Below are 21428 nucleotides of genomic sequence, written 5' to 3'. Positions count from 1 at the left end.
CAGTGCCGCCCTCTCCCTGTCAGACGCTGGCTCTCAAGCAATCAGTGCCACCTCCTTCCAGAGGCTTCCTAGGGGTCCCTGCAAACTCCATCCTCCGGCCTGTCCCAGGGCCTCAAGCACAAGGATGCTTTCTACACCTCATCCCCAGAAGAGAGAAAATGGCCCTTGGCCCATAGACAAGTAGCCAGTTTTCCAAACAAAACAAAACATTTTTTTTAAAGATTTATTTATTTACTTGAGAGAGAGCACGCGCATGACCGTGAGAGAGAGCACAAGCGGGGGAGAGACAGAGGGAGAAAAGCAGGCTCTCCACTGAGCAAGGAGTCTGATGTGGGGCTCAATCCCAGGACCCTGGGGTCATGACCTGAGCCGAAGGCAGATGCTTAATCAACTGAGCCAACCAGGTGCCCCCAAAAAACACATTTTATTCAGTACTTTCAAAGCAGGAAGGTACTAAACCTGGCAACACAGACTTCTCTGTGCACCCTTCATTCCCCAAACATCATTTACTCCTAGGCCAGGCTCTGGGATGCGGTGCCAAGACAGCCCTCGGGAGCCCACTGCCCTGTACGTAAGCTAGTGAACTGGCCAGGTGTCCCAGCTCCCCCGCCCACGGCACCCTACACACCCCACTCTCGCTTGACCTTGGAAACAAGCTGTGCTCACTGCCACCCTTATAGGCAGCTGGAGAAGCAACAGTGACCCCAGGTGACAGATGGCAAAGGAAAGGCCCAGAGAGGCCAAAGCAATCCACCCAGGGTTGTGCAGGGAGCTCTTAGCAGAGCCCTGGCCAGAACTCGGGGCTTCCCACACAGACTCGGCATTTTGGGCGGCTGGAGAAGAGCGCCCTCTCCTGGCAGACCAACAATGTGGACAAAACAAAAAGGTACAAGGAAGGGTAGGAGTCCGATTTCCTATTTAATCACACAGTTACTTACTCAGGCTTCGGCTCACTGGTCTGCTCACTGGCCAGACATCTGTGGAGCCCTACTTGCCCCAGGCGGGGTCTGGGGGTCAAGGGGTCAGAGATGAGCCCTGGCCCAGCAGAACAGAGAGGAACCGCAGAAAGAGGCACCCCCGGGGGGGATAACCAGAAGGCTAACAGGGGCAGCAGTGAGCACAAAGGCGGGTCTCCTTGGGGAGTGTATGGGCTGAGACCGAGACCCCTCCGGAACCACAGAGAGCTCCAAGCCTCCAGGGGCACACCTAGGGCCAAGCTCAGGGCAGGTGGGCAGGGCATGGCTGCGGCACGGTTAAAGCAGGAGGTCGCCCTGGAGGGAGAAGATCGTTCAGGCTCAGCCATACCATGGGAAGGAGGGGAAAGCAAGAGAGGTCTCAGGTCTGAGAACATGTGCCCTACACACACACACACACACACACGTACACACGCACACACTGAGCAGCCGCTCGTCCACCCGAGCAACTCTTCCTTCCATCATATTTTCTGTGACAGTTTACAGCATTCCAAGGCCGCTCTAATTGCACGGCCCAGGCCCTGGAGACACATTACCTACTGGAATGAGGTCTTCAGGGAACGACTTTGGCCAAACCATAGTCGCGGAGAGACTGAGAGGAGACCCCACCTGGGATCTGTATTCTTCTGAAGATAACACCCTTTGTCTTTGGGGGCACCGAGCTAAACCTCTGACGTTTTGGCAACTCGGCACCAACCCAGGGCAGCGCATGTGGTAGGCCCTGGTGGCTTCCTCACTGGCCCCTTCCTTTTTCCACCACAAGACTGCCCCCTGGGTCATGGCTGTCATGGAGGAAAGGAACACGGGCTGAGGTGTTGGGAGACGGGTTCTGATCCTGCTTCGAGTTGATCACGGTGTCATTAGGCCTCAGTGTCCTCCTCGCGAAAATGGTCTAGTAAAACCTACCATCGCCTCCTTACCAGCCGCCCCGAGGACCAAGGGAGACAAAAGAGTAAGTTCTTAGAAAACTCAAAAAGCACTGTTCAAAGTTAGAGATGTATAGACGAAATCTCATTTCAAGACCAAAGGACATTTTATTCCTCTCTGTGTGGCTACTTTTATCTCAGTTCTTCTTCAAACTCCTTCTGAAGGGACAGAAGGGAGACACATCAGACTGTTCAAAACACAGTACACTAAGAATTAACGTCACCAGCCAAAGCTAAGGAAAAGGCCGCTGGCATTAATGATTCTAGCAGGACTTCCTCCAGGAGCCCTGACCTGAGTTTCTGTCACAAATATTTTTCCCTTTCTAGGCCCAGCAGGAAACAACTAATTCACCAGATGGTGTCCCCACTGTGGGCTGGGGCCCAGCCTTGTCACCTCTATCGCCACCTCACAGAGTAGCTTAGTTCAAAGAGCTTTCTCTTTCTTTTTTCTTTTTGAGGTGGTTTTTAAAATGCCCTGAGCATTCTGGCCCCCTCACACACATAAGGCAGATTAGGCTCCGGCCCAGTCTCACTGCACTCTAGAGAGTGGAGGACACATCGCTGGGCTGCCTGGGATGAGCCTAGGCAGAGAGGGGGGCCAAGACTGTCATACAAGGGAAGGCCTGTCTCTGTGGAAAATGTGTGTGCAGCTGCAGTCCCATGACTCCCTCTGTGTTTATGACCCAAGTCCACGATGTGCTCTTGTCCTCTGGCCGCCTCAGGCCAAGAGCACGAATTTTGGCTTCTAGTTCTGCTTCCCCCAACCCCGGAAGCAGCAGGGCTTGAGTTGGGAAGGAGCTGAAACTGTCCTCCAACTTGGGCGGCAGGGCAGAGAGGGCCCAACCTGGAAGTCCGGGCCTGGAGTCTCGCGCTCCTCTTGCCATCCACCAGCTATGGGTTCCTGGGCAAGCCCAGGGCCTCCCTTCCTCAAATGCACACATGGCCGTGAGGTACAGCTTCCCCTTCCTCAGGCACAGATACAAGTAAGGACTGAGCCAGACTGTGGAAGTGAAAATGCTCAGTGAGCCTCGTGGGGGCACCTCCCACACTGTTTCTGAGTCGGGATGAGTGGAGACTGGGTCTCCTGGTTTCCAGCCCTGGCCTCTGGCAACTCCCAGCCTCCCCTCAGGAGCCCCTCCATCTTCCTTCTCCCAGACCACCCCAGTCACCCAGACCCACATGACGGGCTCCAAGTCCGAGTCTGGAAGAACAGAGGCTCCCCGAACCCAACATCCTTCCCCTGGGCTTTAGCGAAGCACACCTTACAAACCTCCTTTAACACGAGCAAGTCCAGTGAAAAACCAAGCTCGGGCCCTGCCTTCCTGCCTCCGCCACACCTCGGCGGGGAGTATCTTTCTGGAATGATTGAGTTAGCTAACAGAGGGGGAATGAGAGCACCAGCGAATCAGCATTTTGCACACCCTCAGTGAAATAAAGAATCCAGGGGACGACCTCCAGCAGTTGCCCAGTCCCAAGAGACACCACGGGGACTTCTGTACCACTGTGGAAGCCCACGGCATCACCCGTGATTAGTTAGAGCTCGGGGTGCGACCAGCCAGGTCCAGACTGCAGGTATCTGGTAAGCAACCTGCTTCCCTCTGGGGTTACATTTCAGGGGAAGGAGAGGGAGAAGAGCAGCCCTGGGCTCCACGGGCCACATCAGCCACATGTGATCTGTGGTTCTGATCTGGATCCTGATCCAACCGCAGAAAGACTCTGGGAGACCACTGAGAAAATCTAAACATGGACCAGGTGCTGGGGCAGTTTGGAGTAACTTTTAGAGGCTTGGGGTCTGGGAGCGAGGCTCTTTGCCTCTCAGCCCTGCTCTGAGAGCGACACCCATGGGACCCTAGAAAACCGCTCTCTAGCTCATCTGTCAGCAGAGGGGACAAATGCTCTCTAAGTTCTTTAGCGCTGAAACCTGAGGGTCTCTGTGGGGATTCTGAAGCTACAGGACATCACAGGACACTCTGGCACTACAGGGATCCTCAGAGCCCTCCCATTAGTCAAACACGTGTTGTGTGTCAGCCCTGTACTTCTGGTCCCTTGTGTCTTTTTCACACACAGCCCTGCCAGGAAGCATTATCGGTCCTGCCTGTCAGGTGGGGACACAGGCGGTCAGAGAGGATGAAGATGGCTATTGAAACCCAGGCTCCTCCAACTCCCACACCCACATTCCTTCTGCCCATCAGCCCAGAACAAGCCAGCCATTCCAGAGTCCACACATAGGCATGCACAGAGCAGACCAGAGGCCCCTTCTAATCTCAAGGCAGTGGGGGCAGCTCAGGCCATCCTGACCTTAGCAGGACATATGCTCTGGGTCTAGCCAGGCCAGGTCAAGTGCAGGGTAACCTTGGAGGAAAGACATTCTGCCTTTTCTCTCTAAAGGATATAGGGGCCTGGTCACCAAAAGCTGTGATTCCTAAATCTGGGTCCATAACCAGTTGCAAGGGTCCACAGGAACTTAGAAACATAAATCTGTTCAAGGACTCTACTCTGAGATCATGTCTATTCTACTCCCAGATGACATCCATTCTACCTTTCTGGTACTAAAATATCCTTTTATTAATGAAATGTCAACCATGTATATGGTAGTTAAGTTTTTAAATTGTTGCTTCTTTCTTTCCTTCCATCTCTCCTTTCCTTAAAATGGACACATTTAGCAAGGTTATATACTGGCAACCCTAGAAAGGTCCTTCCCTGTTTTAAACTGGCCTCATGAATCCCAGCTACTGGGATTGAGGCTGCTTTTAGCTCTTTCTTTGTTCTAGGATCTCTAAGATTAGTGTCCTTATAAGAAAAGATATCAGACAGCCCCTTCCCTCTCTCTCTCTCTCCCATCCTGCCATCTGTCCATATCCAGGCAGCCAGGAAAGGTTGGGGGAGGATACAGAGAGAAGGTCGATGTGTACAAGTACGGTGAGAGTGCTCTCTGGAAACAAATCGGTCAGAACCTTCATCTTGGACTTTCCAGTCTCCGCAATGTGAGAAAATAAATTTCTGTTGTTTAAGCCATGTGGTTGTGGTATTTTATTGTGGCAGCCCGAACTGACTAATGCACGTATGATGGCCTCTCCCTTCTTGAGGTTTCGGTCTCATCTGCAAAATTGAGACAGTCACATTCTGTGAGGCCAGCAGGACCCTAATGCCAAACCGAACAAAGATAAAAGAGACCAAGATCTCTTATGAATCTGACACAAAAATCCTCGACAAACCAAATCTAACAACATAAAAAGACACACCATGACTGAGTAGGATTTATCCCAGAATGCAAGGTTGGTTTAACACCTAAAGTTCAATTAAAATAACATACTATATCAATAGAATAAAGGGCAAAAACCATGATAATCATCTCAACAGATATGGAAAAGCATTTAACAAGAGTCAATATCTCCTCATTAAAAGAAAAAAAATACACTCAATAAACTAAAAATGGAAAGGAACTTTCTCAAGCTGACAAAGTTTATGTTTTCTCAAGCTGACAAAAATCAGGGCACCAGGGTGGCTCAGTGGATTAAAGCCTCTGCCTTCGGCTCAGGTCATGATCTCAGGGGCCTGAGATCGAGCCCCGAATCTGGCTCTCTGCTCAGCAGGGAGCCTGCTTCCCTCTCTCTCTCTGCCTGCCTCTCTGCCTACTTGTGATCTCTGTCTGCAAAATAAATAAATAAAATCTTTAAAAAAAAAAGAAAGAAAGAAAAAGCCAGTTAAAATAAGATTTAATGTGAAAGGCTGAAAGCTTCCCCCTAAGATCGGGAACTAGAGGGAAGTGTCTCTGCTAGCTAACTTTACTTAACATTCCACTGGAGGATCTAGCCAGGGCAATTAAGCAAGAAAATTAAACAAAAGGCACCCAAATTAGAAAGGAAGAAGCAAAACTATCTCTATTTGCATATGACATGATCTTTTAAATAGAAAATCCTAAAAATTTCACTAAGTATGAAAATTAATGAATTAGTTTAGCAAGGTTGCAAGATAGAAGATCAACATACAAATGTCAATTGTATCTCTATATAGTAACCATGAACAAACTAAAAACTGAAATTGAGAAATTAACTCCATTTACAATAGCACAAAAGCAGTAAGTTACTTATGAATCAATTTAATATAAGAAGTGTAAAACTCACACTCTGGAACTATAAAATATCTTGTAAAAAAGCAAAGAAGCCCTATGTGAATGGAAAGACATTTCATGTTCATGCATCAAAAGAAGAACTATTGTCAAGATGGCAATACTCGGGACGCCTGGGTGGCTCAGTTGGTTAAGTGGCTGCCTTTGGCTCAGGTCGTGATCCCAGCGTCCTGGGATCGAGTCCAACATCGGGCTCCTTGCCTGGCGGGGAGCCTGCTTCTCCCTCTGCCTCTGCCTGCCACTCTGTCTGCCTGTGCTTGCTCTCGCTTCTCTCTCTATGACAAATAAATAAATAAAATCTTTATTTAAAAAAAAAAAAAAAGATGGCAACACTTCTCAGATTGATCTGCATCGAAATCCCTATCAAAATCTCAATTGGCTTTTTTGTTGTTGTTCAGAAATTAGCAAGCTAATCCTAATTCCTATTCATATGGAAATACAAGGGACCCAGAATAGCCAAAATAGTTCTGAAAAAGAAGTTCTGAAAAAATAGTTCTGAAAAAGGCATACTGGGAGAATTCATTTCCTAATTTCAAAATTCACTATAATACTAGGGTAATCAAGACAGTATAGTACTGGCATAGAATACACAAACAGATCAATGGAACAGGATTAAAAGCTCAGAAATAAGCCCTCATATTTACAGTCAATGTAAATATTTAGAGGTATCAAAATAATTCAGTGGGGGAAAGAACTGTCTTTTCAACACATGTGGGAGGACAACTGGATATCTACATACAAGAGAATGAAGTTGGATCTCTACCTCACACCATATATAAAAATTAACTCAAGATGAATCAAAGACTAAATGTAAGAGCTACAACTACAAAACTCTTAGAAGAAAAATACTTACCTCTTAGAGGTGAATTCTCATGAGTTTAGATTAGGCATGACACCAAAAACAGAATGTGATATATACAAACAATAGAATATTAGTCACAAAAAGGAATGAAGTCATGATCCTGGTTAGAGCACAGATGAAACTTGAGCACATTGTGCTGAGTGAAAGAAGCTGGTCAAGAGGACCACATGGTGCGTGATTCCATTTTTATGAAATGTCCAGGATAGGCAAATCCATAGAGCAGAAAGTAGATTCACGGCTGCCTAGGGTTGGGGGAAGACGAAATGGGGCAATGAAAATGTTCTGTATCTGGCTGTGATGATGGCTACATAGCTCTCGGAATGTACTAAAAACTGGGGAATTGTACTTTAAATAATTGTTTTGTATGTGAATTCTATCTCCATAAAGCTGTCATTTAGAAGACAGCAAGAGGGTGAGACTTGGCTGCAGCAAATCCCCAGAAGGGGCCCCCAACCAGAGCATTGCATCATCTAAGAGCTTTACAGACCTACGGAATCAGAAACTCAGAACTGGAGCCCAGCCCAGAATGGGCCCCCCAAGTGATCTTGAAACTCACCACAGCTGGGGACTCCCGCTTAGATGAGATGGTTCTCACCCTTGACTATGCATTACAATCACCTGGGAACTGTACAAAAAACACTCACACCCTGGCCCCCCAAGGAGACCTAGTAAGTTATACTTTATGGATGGAACTGAGGCATGGGAATGTTTTAAAGCTCCCATGTGAAACAAGTGTGTCACCGGGGTGAAAAGGACCAGATAAGAGAATGAAGGCCTTCTGCTCTTCAGCCTCTTTGAGAATTTGACCCAGGCTCAGCTCACTAAGGCCACATAGCGGCCATACTGGGGAATGACTCTATATCTTCCTTCCGTTCCACCCCCACCCCACCCTATCACCCCTGCACCAGGGAGCCCTGCGTGGGGCTCAGGGATCCCTATCCTCCCACTGCTGAGGTCAACAGAAGCCTGGCCTCTGGAATGGGAGTGCGTGAACATAGTTACCAAAAGGTAATGTCAAATCATCTGACTGAGCCAGGAGAGCTGTGTATGACAGAGCCCCACCAATAGCTAATGGAACGACACACTTTTTTCTAAATAGGCTGAAACTCTGGGCTTTTACAGAAAGTTTGTAAATTTATGGAAACATTTTCATTACTATCGTTTAATGAGTCACCCAAACACAATTTTTAAAGGAGGAGGTCAATCTGGGAGCCACCCCAGCTCCCAGGTAGTGCAGACATACATAGGTCCTAAGCAGTCACGCGGCATCAGCCGTTAGAACACTAAACGAGTGCCCTGCCAGCCGTTACATGGCCACGTGCCAAGCCCTGGAGTGGCCCCATCTAGCTACCTGACTCCTGCCCGGGACCCTCAGTGCCCCCCATGACCCAGAACCTGAAGGGTTAACACCTGGCACCACAGGGGTCAGGATGGAGTGCTGGTTCTGACTGGCCACATCTCTGACCAGTTCCAGGGCTGCCACAGTTGTCAAACGCTCTGATCATCCCTGACACACAAACCTCACCAAGCACTCCCTGAATCAAGCCAGGGTAAGCCAGGGTCGGGTGTGTTTCCATTTCACAGGTCACTTCCAAAAGGTGAAGGAGTAACAGAACTGATGAGGGTCCCACAGGAGCCCTAGCTGCCTCACGTCCAGTCAGCCCCAAGCTCACTGTGCCCTGGGGTGGGACACCTGGGTCGGGGCAAGGCTCACCTGGCGGTAGGTGCAGATGATGATTTCCCGCAAGTGATAGTGCATGGGCGTCATGGTCTCACTGACTGTGTCCAGGGCTGCATCTACCTCCTTCTTCACTCGGTGCCCGTCAGGCAGCAGCTGCACCACCTTCATCACCACCTGGGGCCAGGAGAGCACAGAGAAAACTAAGGGAGGGGGGAGGTAGGTGGGGCCTCCAGCCCCAGCAACAGGCTCACCCCACACAAAGGGACCCCTCAAGGCCTACTCCACAGTGTGCTGAGAAAACTGGATATTCACATGCAGATTTTTTTAAGTTTTTTTTTAAAGATTTTATTTATTTATTTGACAGAGATCACAAGTAGGCAGAGAGGCAGGCAGAGAGAGGAAGGGAAGCAGGCTCCCTGCTGAGCAGAGAGCCAGATGCGGGGTTCGATCCTAGGACCCTGGTATCATGACCTGAGCCAAAGGCAGAGGTTTTAACCCACTGAGCCACCCAGGCGACTCTCACATACAAATTTAATTTAAAATGGATCAAAGACCTAAACCAGGGCTAAAACCATAGAACTGGCAGAAGAAAATACAGAGGAAAACTCCATGACATCGCATGTGGCAGTGACTTCTTGGTCAGGCCATCAGACATAGAGGCAAACAAAGAAAGGACACCATCAACACCACAAAAAGGCAACTGACAGAATGAAAGGAAATATTTGCAAATCATGTACGTACTGAGGAATTGATATCCAGAATATATTTAAAATTTCTGTAACTCAGCAACAAAACAAACCAAATCAGAAATGGGCAAAGAACGTGAACAGACATTTCCTCACAGAAGACATGCAGGCAGCCAACGAGCATCTGGAAAGATGCTCAGCATCACTCGTCATCAGGAAAATACAACTCAAAACCACGAGGTATCACCTCACATCCACCAGGACAGCTACTATCAGAACAGAAGACAACAAGTGTTGGCAAAAACAAGAAGAAACTCAACCTCTTGTGCTTTGCCAGTGGGTATGTAAAATGGCGCTACTACCACAAATGACAATATGGCCACCATTTAAAAATCAAGCAGGTTGGGGCGCCTGGGTGGCTCAGTGGGTTAAAGCCTCTGCCTTCAGCTCAGGTCATGATCCCAGGGTCCTGGGATCGAGCCCCGCATCAGGCTCTACTGCTCAACAGGGAGCCTGCTTCCTCCTCTCTTTCTGCCTGCCTCTCTGCATACTTGTGCCTTCTGTCTGTCAAATAAATAAATAAAATCTTTAAAAATAAATAAATAAATAAATAAAAATCAAGCAGGTTACTGTACAATCCAGCAATTCCACCTCTGAAACTGCAAACAGATATCCAGACAGGTATTTGGGCTCCCATGTTCATAGAAGCATGACTCATAGTCACCAGAGGGTGACGATAACGCAAGTGTCCACCACCAGATGAGTGGATAAACAAAACGTGGTCCATACATACAAGGGAATATTACTCAGCCTTGAAAAGGAGTGAAAGCGAAAAAACACTCAACCTGGAGGACATGATGCTAAATGACACAGACCAGACACAAAGGGACAAATAAATACTGGGTGATATTACTTGAATGAGGCATGGAGAACAGTCAAATCCACAGACACAAAGTAGAACAGTAGTCACTAGCAGCTGCGGAGGGAGCAATGGGGAGTTCCTGTTTCATGGGTATGGTCAGTTTGCGATGAAGAGAAAGTTCTGGAGATGGATGGCGATAATGGTTGCACGACAAAGTGAATGTACTCAATTCCACAGAACTATATGCTTAAAGACACTTAAAATGGTCAATTATATGGTATGTACCTTTTACCACAATGAAAAAATAAAAATCTAAGAATCAGCGAATCAGTGAGAAGGAAGAGGGGAGTTTCAAGGAGACAGAAGAGCAGATGCAAAGGCTGAGAAGCTGAGGGAGTTTGGTAAGTTGGAGGGAGCACGCAAAGGCCACAGTGACAGCAGGGACAGAAGGGGAGGGGAATGTTGTGTGGCCAGATGACGAAGCAGGGAATGTTGTGTGGCCAGATGGCTACAGCACCAACAGCAGAGAACCCCATGCAGGCTCTGAGCAACCCCCATAAGATAGGGACCCGCTGCACGTGTGCAGGGTGTCTGTGGTGATGACATGTGGCAGGTGCACAATACAGGGGTGACTAAATCAGAAATGTGAGCAGCTGTCCACCCAGTGCCCTGGACTGAAACAGGGGCGAGGTGGGACAGGCCACAGCCCAGCATCAAGGTTACCAGCCACAGCTGGGGCCCCGGCGCCTATGAGGCAGTCATCAGCACCATCCAGACAAAATGTGGCCAAGGCCTCCCCTAGGGCACAGAGCAGCCCAGCAGCAGGGCCAAGTGGCACCCCCTCTTCTCCAAGAGCCAAGCTGACCTGTGCTCTGGTTTTCTCATCTGTGAAATGGGAGCAGGGGAGCATGGAGATGATGACATGGGAGAAGGTGATATAAGTAAGAGGAGCTCTGAAGATCCCCCAGAACTGTCAGCCCTCTCCCCTCACCGAGGGGTCCCCACGGGGCCCTGTGGGGTGTGCTCACCTCAAACTCGCCCTTGGTGAACTTGGCATCAGGCACACTCACGAGCTCCTCCTCGCCCACCTCGGGGAAGCCCTGAGGGAGGACAGCTGCTGGGACAGGGAGCACGTCCGTCCAGGTGGCCCCCTCCCCAACCTGAGGAACCCCTTGCCAGGGGTCTGCCAGTCCCCAAGCCCTCTGCCCAGGACTGATGGGACAGGCTCTGGGACCATGCCATGCACCATCCCTGCCCTCCACATGCTCCTGCCACAACCAGGGTCCCAGGGGCTAAGTAGCACTCTGCCCTGTGCAGGCAGGACAGGACAAGCCACACATACCTGGATGTGCCAGAAGGCGAGCACAGCCACCACCATGGCAGTCGTGGTCCGGCCCTGGCCACTGAGGCAGCTGAACACGAAGCCGGTGCCCGGGTCCTTCGCAAGGGCAGCCTGTACAACTTCGAGCAGCCGGTCAAAATCCTGAGTGGGGAGACCAGGGTCCGAGTCAGGCAGCCGGACTGCAGGAAGCAGACTCCAGACGTGGCCCGCCCCTCCAAGTGGCAATCCCATAACAGCTGTTGTGGGACAGCCAGGTACAAAACGGCATGCTTATAAACAGCCACCCCTACGCCTTATTCCCCTCTTCCCCCAGGCACCCACCCATCAACCCACGCACAGACACCCTCCACCAGGCAAGACACAAAAGATGTGTATGCCACATCCATGTGCTCCATCCCCCAAGGCTGCGCAGGGACCCGCAGCCCTGCTGCTGGCCTGAGAGGGACCCCACTCAGGTCCCAGCCTGAGGGCAGGGTCGACCTCAGCCGTTCCCTGAAGCATGTGTCCACCAGGGGGCGACAAACAACAGGCAACCAGACCCACAGAGGCAGGACCTACCAGCCCCGGAGGCCGCCCCTTCCAGGCTGCCATCACCTGTCCCCACACGCACCCAGCCCAGAACCACACCCTGCACAGACACACCACCCGAACAACAGGCGTATCACAGCGACCCGCATGCAGTAAGGGCTGGCCACACGCACCACAGACGTACCCACGGACCTTAAAACACATACTACACAAAGACATAATCCTACAGAGATCGCACACACAGCACACAAACAACCTTGGACACACACAAGCACCCCACAACCCCACTACACACACACCACATCACACAGTTCCCCAGAGACACCTGCCACATACCCCCCGGGAAAGACAAGATGTCTGTCGGATTCCAGACCAACCCACCCACCACATACATGTACACAGTCCACAGGACACCCACACACACTCCAAACACGCTTCCCCCACAGACGCACATTCGCTACAGACATCGTGGATACACTTCCCCCACACACACACTTGAGACACAGAATAAACACAGACATGCATACACACCCCCGGACTCGAACCTTGGAAAGGAGTGAGTAAGCCACTGGAGGCTCGTGGAACAAGCGCTCAGTCCCTCAGGGGCTCTGTGCCCACAGCCACAGCCCAGGCCAGAGCAGGGGTGGGAGAGGGTCTGCTCTGGCTCCCTAGGGGCCCAGCCCACACAGCCCCCTTCACCTGCTCGCAGGGGGCGCAGAAGTCCGGCAGGGGGATGCGGTGGTAAGTGAGGCCAGGGTAGGCCCCTCGGTGCTGGGCGAAGACCTCCTGCAAGGTGCGGCAGGTCTGGAACCTGCGGGTCGCTGGGCCCCCCGGGCCTGGGAGAGGCATACTCAGGTGGGCCTTCAGCTGGGACTCCAGGTTCTAGAGAAAGGTAGGACAAAGGTGCCACTGAGGCAGCCTCCAGGCCAGCCCCGGAAGGGCAGAGCCTGCCATGGCCAGGACAGGTCCTGGCTTTCAGGTGGACCCTTGCCCCTTCCTGAGCCTCAGGGGTCAGAGCCAGACCCAGAGCCAGGGAGATGACCAAAGTGGGAGTCCCGAATCAGCCACTCCCTGAGTCTGCTCCTCCTGCGGCCTCAGTTTCTCCATTTACAAGAGGAGCCTGGGACCTTCTGAAGATTCTCCAGGGCCAATTTCCCAGAAGGCCTCCAAGGTGAGGGTATGCAGAGGGCAGGAGGGCCTCACCTCAAGCTGGTCGGAGGCCATGGGGGGCCCAGGCCACTTCAGGCTGTGGGTATGCCCGTCACACTCCAGCACGGCCTCCTCCCTCAGGCTGACCCACACGACATGCCGGAGCTTCCTCTTGGCATCAGTTAGGTAGGCCAGGATGCTCCCCAGGGCCTGGGGGGAGACCATCAGTGGGCCATCAGTGAAAGGGCTCAACTGCTACCCCCTCTTGACCCCACGAGGGGACCTGGGGCCCCTGGGGTGGTTACCTTGGCGCTGGGCTGTGCCGTGCCATAGATGGGCATGCGGGGTACACGGCGGAAGTTGGCCACATCCATCTCTCTGACAGTGCTGAGAGCATCTGGGGAGATGAGGTCGTCCGCCCCCTGTGGGGAGAGCAGCAAGCCTGGGACCCCCAGCAGATGACTGAGCTTCAGAGCCTGGCCCAAGTCAGGGCAGGGGAGGGCAGACACCAGCACTTTACAGTCCACGAAGCACGTTAGCACACTGGGCGCTTCACCACCCCAGCAGGGAGAAAGGCAGTAGTGCCCACCCCCCAGAGGAGAACTGTAAGGCTCTACAATGAGAGGCTGGTGGCAAAGACATCCAAACCAGGCCTCCTGCCTCCTCGCCTGCAGCACGTGGGTTCGAGAATGATAAGAGGGAACAAAAGCAGTGGCCAAAGCCGCAAACGCTTCTTGGGGCCTGAGATCAACCCCACATCACTCACAGGAAGTCTGCCGCCCCAAAGGCCATCGCCTCTTTGTCTCCTGGGAAGGAGGGCGATGTTTAATCCAAGCCATCAGGAATCAAGGGCCCACCAGCCCCAGGGACAGCCCGCACTCATTCCCACTGCCCCAGCCAGCCAGCCACACTCACCAGAGAGCCCTTAGTAATGAGGTCCCCAGGGGCCACAGGCCCTGCTGAGCTCAGGGTCACAGGCAGGCGGTACAGCTCGGGGTGGGCACATAGCCAGCGGCTGAAACTGAGGGCAAAGGCCAGCGGGTACTGCAGCCCGAGGCAGAGAGAGATGGGAGTTCAGGGGCACGAGGCCATCCCAAACTCTCCCAGCTGACCCTGCCGGGGGGAGGGGGCAGAGCTTCAAGAGACATCCATCGTGGTCCAGGGCGGGGTGGGGGGTGCAAGAGGACCAGAAGATCCAAAGCAAGATCCTTTCAGGCCCCGATGCCCTGGCTAGGGTTACAGAGACTGGGGCCCAGGACAGAGAGAGGTGGGCCCTCCCTTTGCCTGACCTGCTCTGGAACCACCACTCTATCGGGGTCTCTCCAGGCCTCCCACACCCACCTTCCTCTGGGACCAATAAATACGTCCCCATTCTCTTCCCCAGCTCCACAGGGGTCCTCAACAATCCCATGCCAGTTGCTGTGGGGGACAGGGCTGGAGGGACCCCAGGAGGAGGGGTTGTGGGTCCACTGATCCCCCTGCCCACCTGCTCATGGAGATAGTAGTTAAACAGGATCAGGTAGAAGTATCGCTCCAGGCTCTGCAGCGCCCTCTGCCGGACACCGTGCTGGCTGCAACTTTCCTAAGAGAAGGTGACCCAGAAGGGGGGCCAGGTGGTAAAAACAAGGCTCCCAGAGCCACCCTGTCCCCATCCCTTGAAGGGCAGGAGTTAAGCCTCAGAAACCCCCAGGACACAATCTACCCCTCCCTTTATAACACAGTTCTGCTGGGCTGGAAATTCTTCCAAGCATCTAACACTCTCCCGTTTGCTGCAATTAGTCTGTGGCCCAGGGGAAGCTCTTGGTGACTACCCCAGCTGTCAACACAGGGACCACCTCGCCCACCAGTTCTGTGCCCAGAGATAGGCTGGGACCCTCCCTTCCCCCAACACCATCTTTGCACCAAGCCATGCACATGCAGGGCCGTGCGCAATCATGTTGAGGAAGCAGGGATAGAAACACCCTTCTCTAAGCCAGAGGCCCTCCCTTAAGAACCCACTTGTGACCCACTCCACAAGAAAACAAAAAGACCCTCATAACACTGCTCCAAGGGAGCCACAATTTTTTCCCTTATTTTACAGAGCTTCTGAGAAATGAGCTGACTTGCTCAATCATAACACTGATGGCAAGGAGAGTTGGATCCCCAAACAAAGTTCGTAACCACAGCCCAGCCTGGGCCAGGGGCAGCGAGCAGTCAGAGAGAATCCCAAAGTCTCTCTCCACCTTCGGATCTCAGAGTTTACCGGCTGGGTCAGTACCACCTTCTGGAGGGCAAGTGAGATTCAGAGAGGCCCGCAAGAAAGGTCATGCCCTTTGATTACACTGAACCCCATCTTTAGGAATCTAGGCCAGAGGTCGGCAAACATCTACTTCGATGAAAGGCAGTAAATATTCTAGGGTCTCTGCTTTACCTGCCCATCTTGGCAGCATGAAAGAGCCACAGACAGTGTGGAACTGAATGGGCAAGTCCATGTTCTAATAAAACTTATTCACAAAAACGAGGTAGCGGGTTGGATTTAGCCCCTAGGTCACCATTTGCTAACCTCTAATCTAGACTAAGGGGGAAAAAAATCCTAAATACACAACAGCTTCATTTTCGTGAAGTTATCTTGTTGCAAAAGAATTTACACTGGTGAGGAACTAGAAACGACTCAACAGTCCAACCCGAGGGGCATGGTTAGTAAACCATGACAGTGACATCCCAGGGACGCGTGCTCTGCGACAGGCTCCCTTCCAAGGGCATCAGGGCTCTTCTCTCAGCTGATCCTGGCAACAACTCTATAGGGTGGTTATCATTCGTGGCTCCCTTTTTACAAGCGGGGAAACTGAGGCACAGGCCTATGTCCACACACCTGTAGATGGCAGAGCCAGGACCGGACCCCATGTGGTCAGGCCAGAGGCCACGCTCTTAACCTAGCAGGCCAGGGATGGCTGAAGTCACACAGCCGGCAAAAACCACAATGACGAAAGGAGGGATGGCATGGGGGACTGAGGAGAAGGTCTCCAAGCAGGCATAAATACGCCCAGGAGGCACCCGAACCAAGAATGTCACAAACAAAGTACATGGGGAAAAAAGTGGCCTGAAATGCTCCCAGCAGCCATGCTGGCATGATGGGTGACTTTCTGCCTGCTCCAATTTCTCGATTTTCCATACTCTACTATCACTTTCGAAAGATTTTTTTTTTAAGTGTCAAAGAAGAAAAAGTCTCCGCAGGCCTTAGATTCCTTCCATGTGCTGTGCACAAACACTGTCAAGACAATGGCCTCTCCCCAGAGGGAGGGACAGAGCTGCTGAGATAGCCCAGAGCCCATCGCTCTTCCAGAAGCAGCAGGCTGGACCGAACCCCAGCCTACCCAAGGAAACAGCAAGGGACTGACTAGCAGGGGGACCTGGGAGCAGTCTGGGAAGTCTCTGGCTCCAGAGGCCCCCGGCACCCCTGCCAGCGGCCCCTTCCTCCGTCCTGTTTATTCTCCAGCGAGGGGACCTGGCCAGGGAAGTAAACTTCCCCTCTTCCTTGTCCGTCCTTCCTGCCGGCCCAACAACTCCATCTGCCTCTCTTCTCTGGGAGAAGCAGCCACCAGGAAAAGTCAGTCTCAAAGAAGCCGGTTCACCACTTTCACAAAATGAGGTCACGGGACTCAGGCAAAAGCAGGCCCTCTCCAGGCCTCACCTGGGCTGGGCTCTCAGGCCGGGCGCCTTCCAGCTTCCTCTGGTATCCCAAGACCACCTCCTTCAGGTCGTGCAGCTCGGCACAGGCGGCAATGGCTCTGTCCACCTGGGGGCCCACGACCGGGGCAGGGAAGGGGTGGTAGGTGGGCAGCAGGGCCGGAGAAAGACAGCGGAGAGGGAAGGGGAGAGAAAGGGAAAGAATGGTTTTCCAAGAAGGGGGCAGTGCAGGGGAGGAAGAGACCCCACCAGTGGAGAAGGGCCCACCCCTCCACGGCCCCGGCCCCCAGCCCCCAGCTCACCTCGTCCACCATCTTCCTCCCCTGAGGCACCACATGGAGAAAGCTCTGGATCAGCTGAAGCTGCCCCAGGGGCAGCGGCTTGGCCTGCAGGGGGACAGCCCTGACGAGAAAAGGGTCAGTAGCAGAGGCGGTACCCCCAAAGTGTTCTACCCCCACTCCCGTTCTTGATGCTTCCATTCACATGGCCACTGAGGGGCCCTGGACTACAGGTTCCGAGTCTTCCTTCCCATTCAGGCTGGGGGAAGCAAGGGGTATTTTCCCCAGTGGGGAAACTGAGGCCCAGAAAGGTCAACCGACTTTTTCCACATTCCTCAGCAAGCCTGTGGCAACCCAGGAAATGATCTCCACGTGCCCCACCTCCAGCTTTGGCCCTGGGCTCCTGGCGTGGCCCCAGCACTCTGGCAGCCCTGCGCCCTCCTCTCCTCATCCCTGCGGCGCCCTGGGACACTCACTCTGGCCTCGAGGCAGCCCCACTGTGGTGAAACAGGACGAGGGACCCCAGGGTCATTCCCAGGTTGGTCCTGCCCACGCCTGTCTGACAGCTGAAGAGGAGAGCAGGGGGAGGCCCGTGGGCATCACGGAGCGGCAGCAGGCTGGGGGTTTCCTGGGAAAGACCACGACCGTCAGCAACAGCATGACCTGGAAACCCTCTGCCAGGACCAAGTCTGGGGAGATGGGGGTCATGACATCGAACCATCTGTGCCCCGCAGTCTTTGGCAAGGGGTGCCTAGACGGGGGTTCAGCCACTTCTGGCAAACTTCTAAGCCTAATCTGTTCCACCTGCCCTGAGGAGTACAGCCCTGCCTCCTGCCCCGGCCCTTGGGGAGCTCAGCCAGCTGGGCCTGGAAGTGAGACTGCTCAGAGGTGACAGGCCTATATTTGACATCCCCATGAGATGCAAATTAAATAAGGTGGCCTCCTGCAGGGGCTGGAAAAGAAACAACACCAGTACTCAGGAAACACCAGCTCAAGAGGCCACAGACGAGAATCTCTGAGCCCCAATAACTTGATGTCCAGAGAAGTCAGGTAATTTGTCCAAGATCACACAGCCAAGTTAGCAACTGAGTCTGTCCAGCGTCCAGGCCTTCAGACTGTCAGTGCTGGGCTCTGTCATTAGACAATGCACAAATATACACAGCTACACACACCACACACACACACACACACACATATTCCACCTCCTACACAACACAGAAGGAAGCCTTCCTCTGAGGAAAGCCAGAGGCCACGCTGAGCATCACAATGGAGACAGGGCCTAGACCCAGACCCGCTCTCCAGGCTCCTGTCCCTACTCTGTGCTCCCACCACCCCCTGCCCCCTCCTGCCCTGACTTACCCGGAGAACATTCACAAAGGCATCAAACTGGGCTTCCAGGGGTGCGCCTTGCTCTGGAAGGGGCAGGCGGTGGTACCTGCCAGGTGACGGGGAGAGACCCATCAGGCAGGCCACACAGCCTGGGCATCCCCCCATCCCTGCATTCCTATGGGAGAGATGGCTGTGGGGAGCTCGGCCCAGGCTGCAGACAGTGAAAGCGAGGCCACAGCTGGGGAGCAGGGCCAGGGAGCTCCACTGCCCAGCACGCAGGCATCTGTGCGTCCCAAACCCTCTGCTGACATCGAGGAGGCCTGTCACTCGGTACCTGTAGGCAGGTTGCAGGAAGAGGGGCCGCTTGTACACCTCCTCGGTCACGTGCACATCATCCTCTCCCCGGATGGTCACAACGTGGGGCTCCCCCAGCAGGTCCTCGATGTTGTGGTAGACGTGGTATGTGTTCTCGCTCAGCTGGGCGAAGTCGTGAATCTGCATGGCGGAGTGGGGGCCAGAGGGCCATGAGGGACCTGCAGGCCCCTCCTGGCCTTCCTGGCCAAGCTCTAGAGTGAGGAGACCACACAGAGGCCACGGACAGGCTGCTCTTCCTCCAGGGGGAACCAGGTGCTCTGCGCCCTGGGAGGCCTGATGGGACAGTGGTGGCCAGTGGCCCAAGGGCAGCAACCTATACACAAGATGACAGGGCCCACACTGGGGCCAGGGAGCAACTGCCCTGCCCTGTCCTGTAGGCAACAGGAATCAGCTAGGCCATCAGAATCAAGGACAGGGGAAGCTCAGTCAGCCGGGTGCCAGAGGAGATGAGGCCCCCAGAGGGAGATGGGAGACCACGGGTTTGTGCCCGTGGGAGCCTCTGGGTGCACTATAGCCACCGACTCCAGGCACATACCTCCACATCAAAATCCTTGACAGGCCTCCAGGTTGTGCAGGAGAACAGGGGCACCTCAGGGACAGCCAGAGGCCCATCAAGAGAAGTGACTCACCTGGGCCTCACAGCTCCTGGAGGGCTGACCCTCCATGTTGGGGCTCCTAGTCTAATGCTCCTTCCACACCACCAGGCCCCTGCTAAATATGGGTGCTGGGCCTGGAGGAGGTGTGCAGGGTGGGAAAGGGGCAGAAGCAAAGGGAGCCGGGAATAGGAAACGTCCCTCCTCCGGCTGCCCGTAAGCAGGCCCTACAGCCAGCGACTCGCCCAACCAGGGCTGAAGAGTGGGTGAGCATGGGCCGGTGAGAGCACAGTGGGGCTGGGAGGCAGGGTCCCAACACAGATGCCCACGGCCTGCCAGGGAGAGGGCCCTCCACCCACACCAGGCACCCTCACCTCTTTCCGGATGGCCAGCTCTAAGCTCTCTGCCTGGATCCCAGGTCCCAGGCCCTGGAGGTTCTCACGAAGGTTCTGCTTATCTCGAGGTGTGTAGGGCACGAAGTCGTCATCGGCACGCAGGAACAGCACGGGCTCCTCCCGCACACAGAAGACCACGCACTCCTGCCAGGGACCAAAGGAGGAAGAGAGTGTCACCGCTACCCAGCACGGGGGCGCCTGGCCTTCTGCCTCACCTCTGTGCCTTTGCACAGACCGGTCCCTCCTCTTTGAACGCCTGTCACCCCCACCCTGGGCCTGCTCAGTCCCAGTGTCGCCTGCTCCTGACTGTCCCTCTTCTCAGAGCCCACAGCCCTTTGCCTGAAGCTCCTGGTGTGAATTCCTGCTTCATCCTCACATGATCAGTGAACACGTCTCCCTTCGTGGACTACAGGTTCCTTACAGGGAGAACCGTATCCTGATCATTTTCACTTCCCCACTCTTCAGAGCATGAAATGGCAGATAAATCAAGCGCTTGATGAACACTGGGGGGAGAAATGAATGCCCGCCACCACCGTTCAACCATTCCTTCACTGAGCACCTTGCACAGAGAAGAGAGAGGTGGGCAGACCCTTCCCTGGGGAACCGGAGAGCTAACAGCCCACCCCACTCTGGTTCCGCCCAGAGCTAACAGCCCACCCCACTCTGGTTCACTCGGGGACTCTCAGGCTAAACCCTGGTCACACAAGACACGGGCTGCCCACATGGAGCCTGAAATCACAGGGGACCCTCAGGCGCGCAAAACCCCGCCTCAGCATCAGGCAGGAAAGAGGAGTCATTTAGAATCCAGGTGGCTGGTTTGGGTCTCAGGACACCACTCCGAAGCTGCGGCACTCGTCCTCTCTGGGCCTTGGTTTCCTCCTCTGTGAAATGGGAGTAACTGCCCTACCTTCATAGAAGGACCTGTGTCCACTGTAGTCACCAAGCTGTGCCTCTCTTGTTATGACCTGGACCCTCTCATCACCCCAACACCTTTCTCATTCTCCAAGGTTCTCAACGTGCAGTGTATAAGGGCATTCCGACCTCAGGGCCCCCAGGTCCACACAAGACAAGGCAATAAATATGGACCCAGAATTTCCCAACCATGCTGACCACAGTGATCACCATGGCATTCAAGGCCTGGTAGAGCCTGGTCTGGGTCGCTAGCCACCCTCCCCATCATGGGTCCAGGCCCCTCCCAGGAGCCCCTTTGCCAGATGTTGGGAGCAAGACTCCGTCCAGAAGCAGCCCCATTTACCTTGTGTCCATCCTTCTGAAGTTTCTGGAGGACCCGCCTGAATCCAGAGAGACTGGGCTGTCCCATGCCAAACACAGTGAGCCCATTCCGCACTTGCCGGAAGTTGGGGGCCCCACAGCTCCGTGCAGTGCCCAGGACATCCATCTTCTCAGCAATATCCCGCACCAGGAAGTAGCGTCCCTGGCAGGGGAAGAGCCACAGGGGGTTACTCAGATGGCTCAGGGACATCTTCTATTGGTGGAGCTCTGTCCCAGGTCCCCGAGGACAGGGAGCAGAGAGAAGGGGCAGGGGACAGGGTCTTCAAGTTGTCTGCAGGTTTTTAGAAAAAACAAACAAATTATGTGGCCATCTGTGATCCCAAGGAGGATGTCTTTTAGCATGGGAAAGGGAAAAACAAC

General features: G+C 53.6%; 1 protein-coding gene across 1 annotated transcript in view; it reads right to left on the bottom strand.

The window, feature by feature from the left end:
* Nucleotides 1-21428, bottom strand: part of PALD1 (phosphatase domain containing paladin 1) — a 69102-nt gene that overhangs the window by 7587 nt on the left and 40087 nt on the right. Inside the window, exons 4-18 of the mRNA XM_004769519.3 lie at nt 21031-21210; nt 19755-19919; nt 18747-18907; nt 18443-18518; nt 17560-17711; nt 17108-17207; nt 16810-16914; nt 14626-14721; nt 14055-14183; nt 13445-13561; nt 13194-13349; nt 12690-12872; nt 11463-11603; nt 11149-11220; nt 8606-8746 (exon numbers count right to left, since the gene is read on the bottom strand). Of these exons, the coding sequence (XP_004769576.1) occupies nt 8606-8746; nt 11149-11220; nt 11463-11603; nt 12690-12872; nt 13194-13349; nt 13445-13561; nt 14055-14183; nt 14626-14721; nt 16810-16914; nt 17108-17207; nt 17560-17711; nt 18443-18518; nt 18747-18907; nt 19755-19919; nt 21031-21210 (1974 nt within the window). The remainder of the gene's footprint in view (nt 1-8605; nt 8747-11148; nt 11221-11462; nt 11604-12689; nt 12873-13193; nt 13350-13444; nt 13562-14054; nt 14184-14625; nt 14722-16809; nt 16915-17107; nt 17208-17559; nt 17712-18442; nt 18519-18746; nt 18908-19754; nt 19920-21030; nt 21211-21428) is intronic.

The sequence above is a fragment of the Mustela putorius genome, unplaced genomic scaffold, assembly GCF_011764305.1.
Source record: "Mustela putorius furo isolate JIRA1106 unplaced genomic scaffold, ASM1176430v1.1 tig00000698_pilon_pilon_pilon, whole genome shotgun sequence".
NCBI classification, from domain to species: Eukaryota; Metazoa; Chordata; class Mammalia; order Carnivora; family Mustelidae; genus Mustela; species Mustela putorius.
This window is presented reverse-complemented; position numbering and strand designations above follow the sequence as displayed.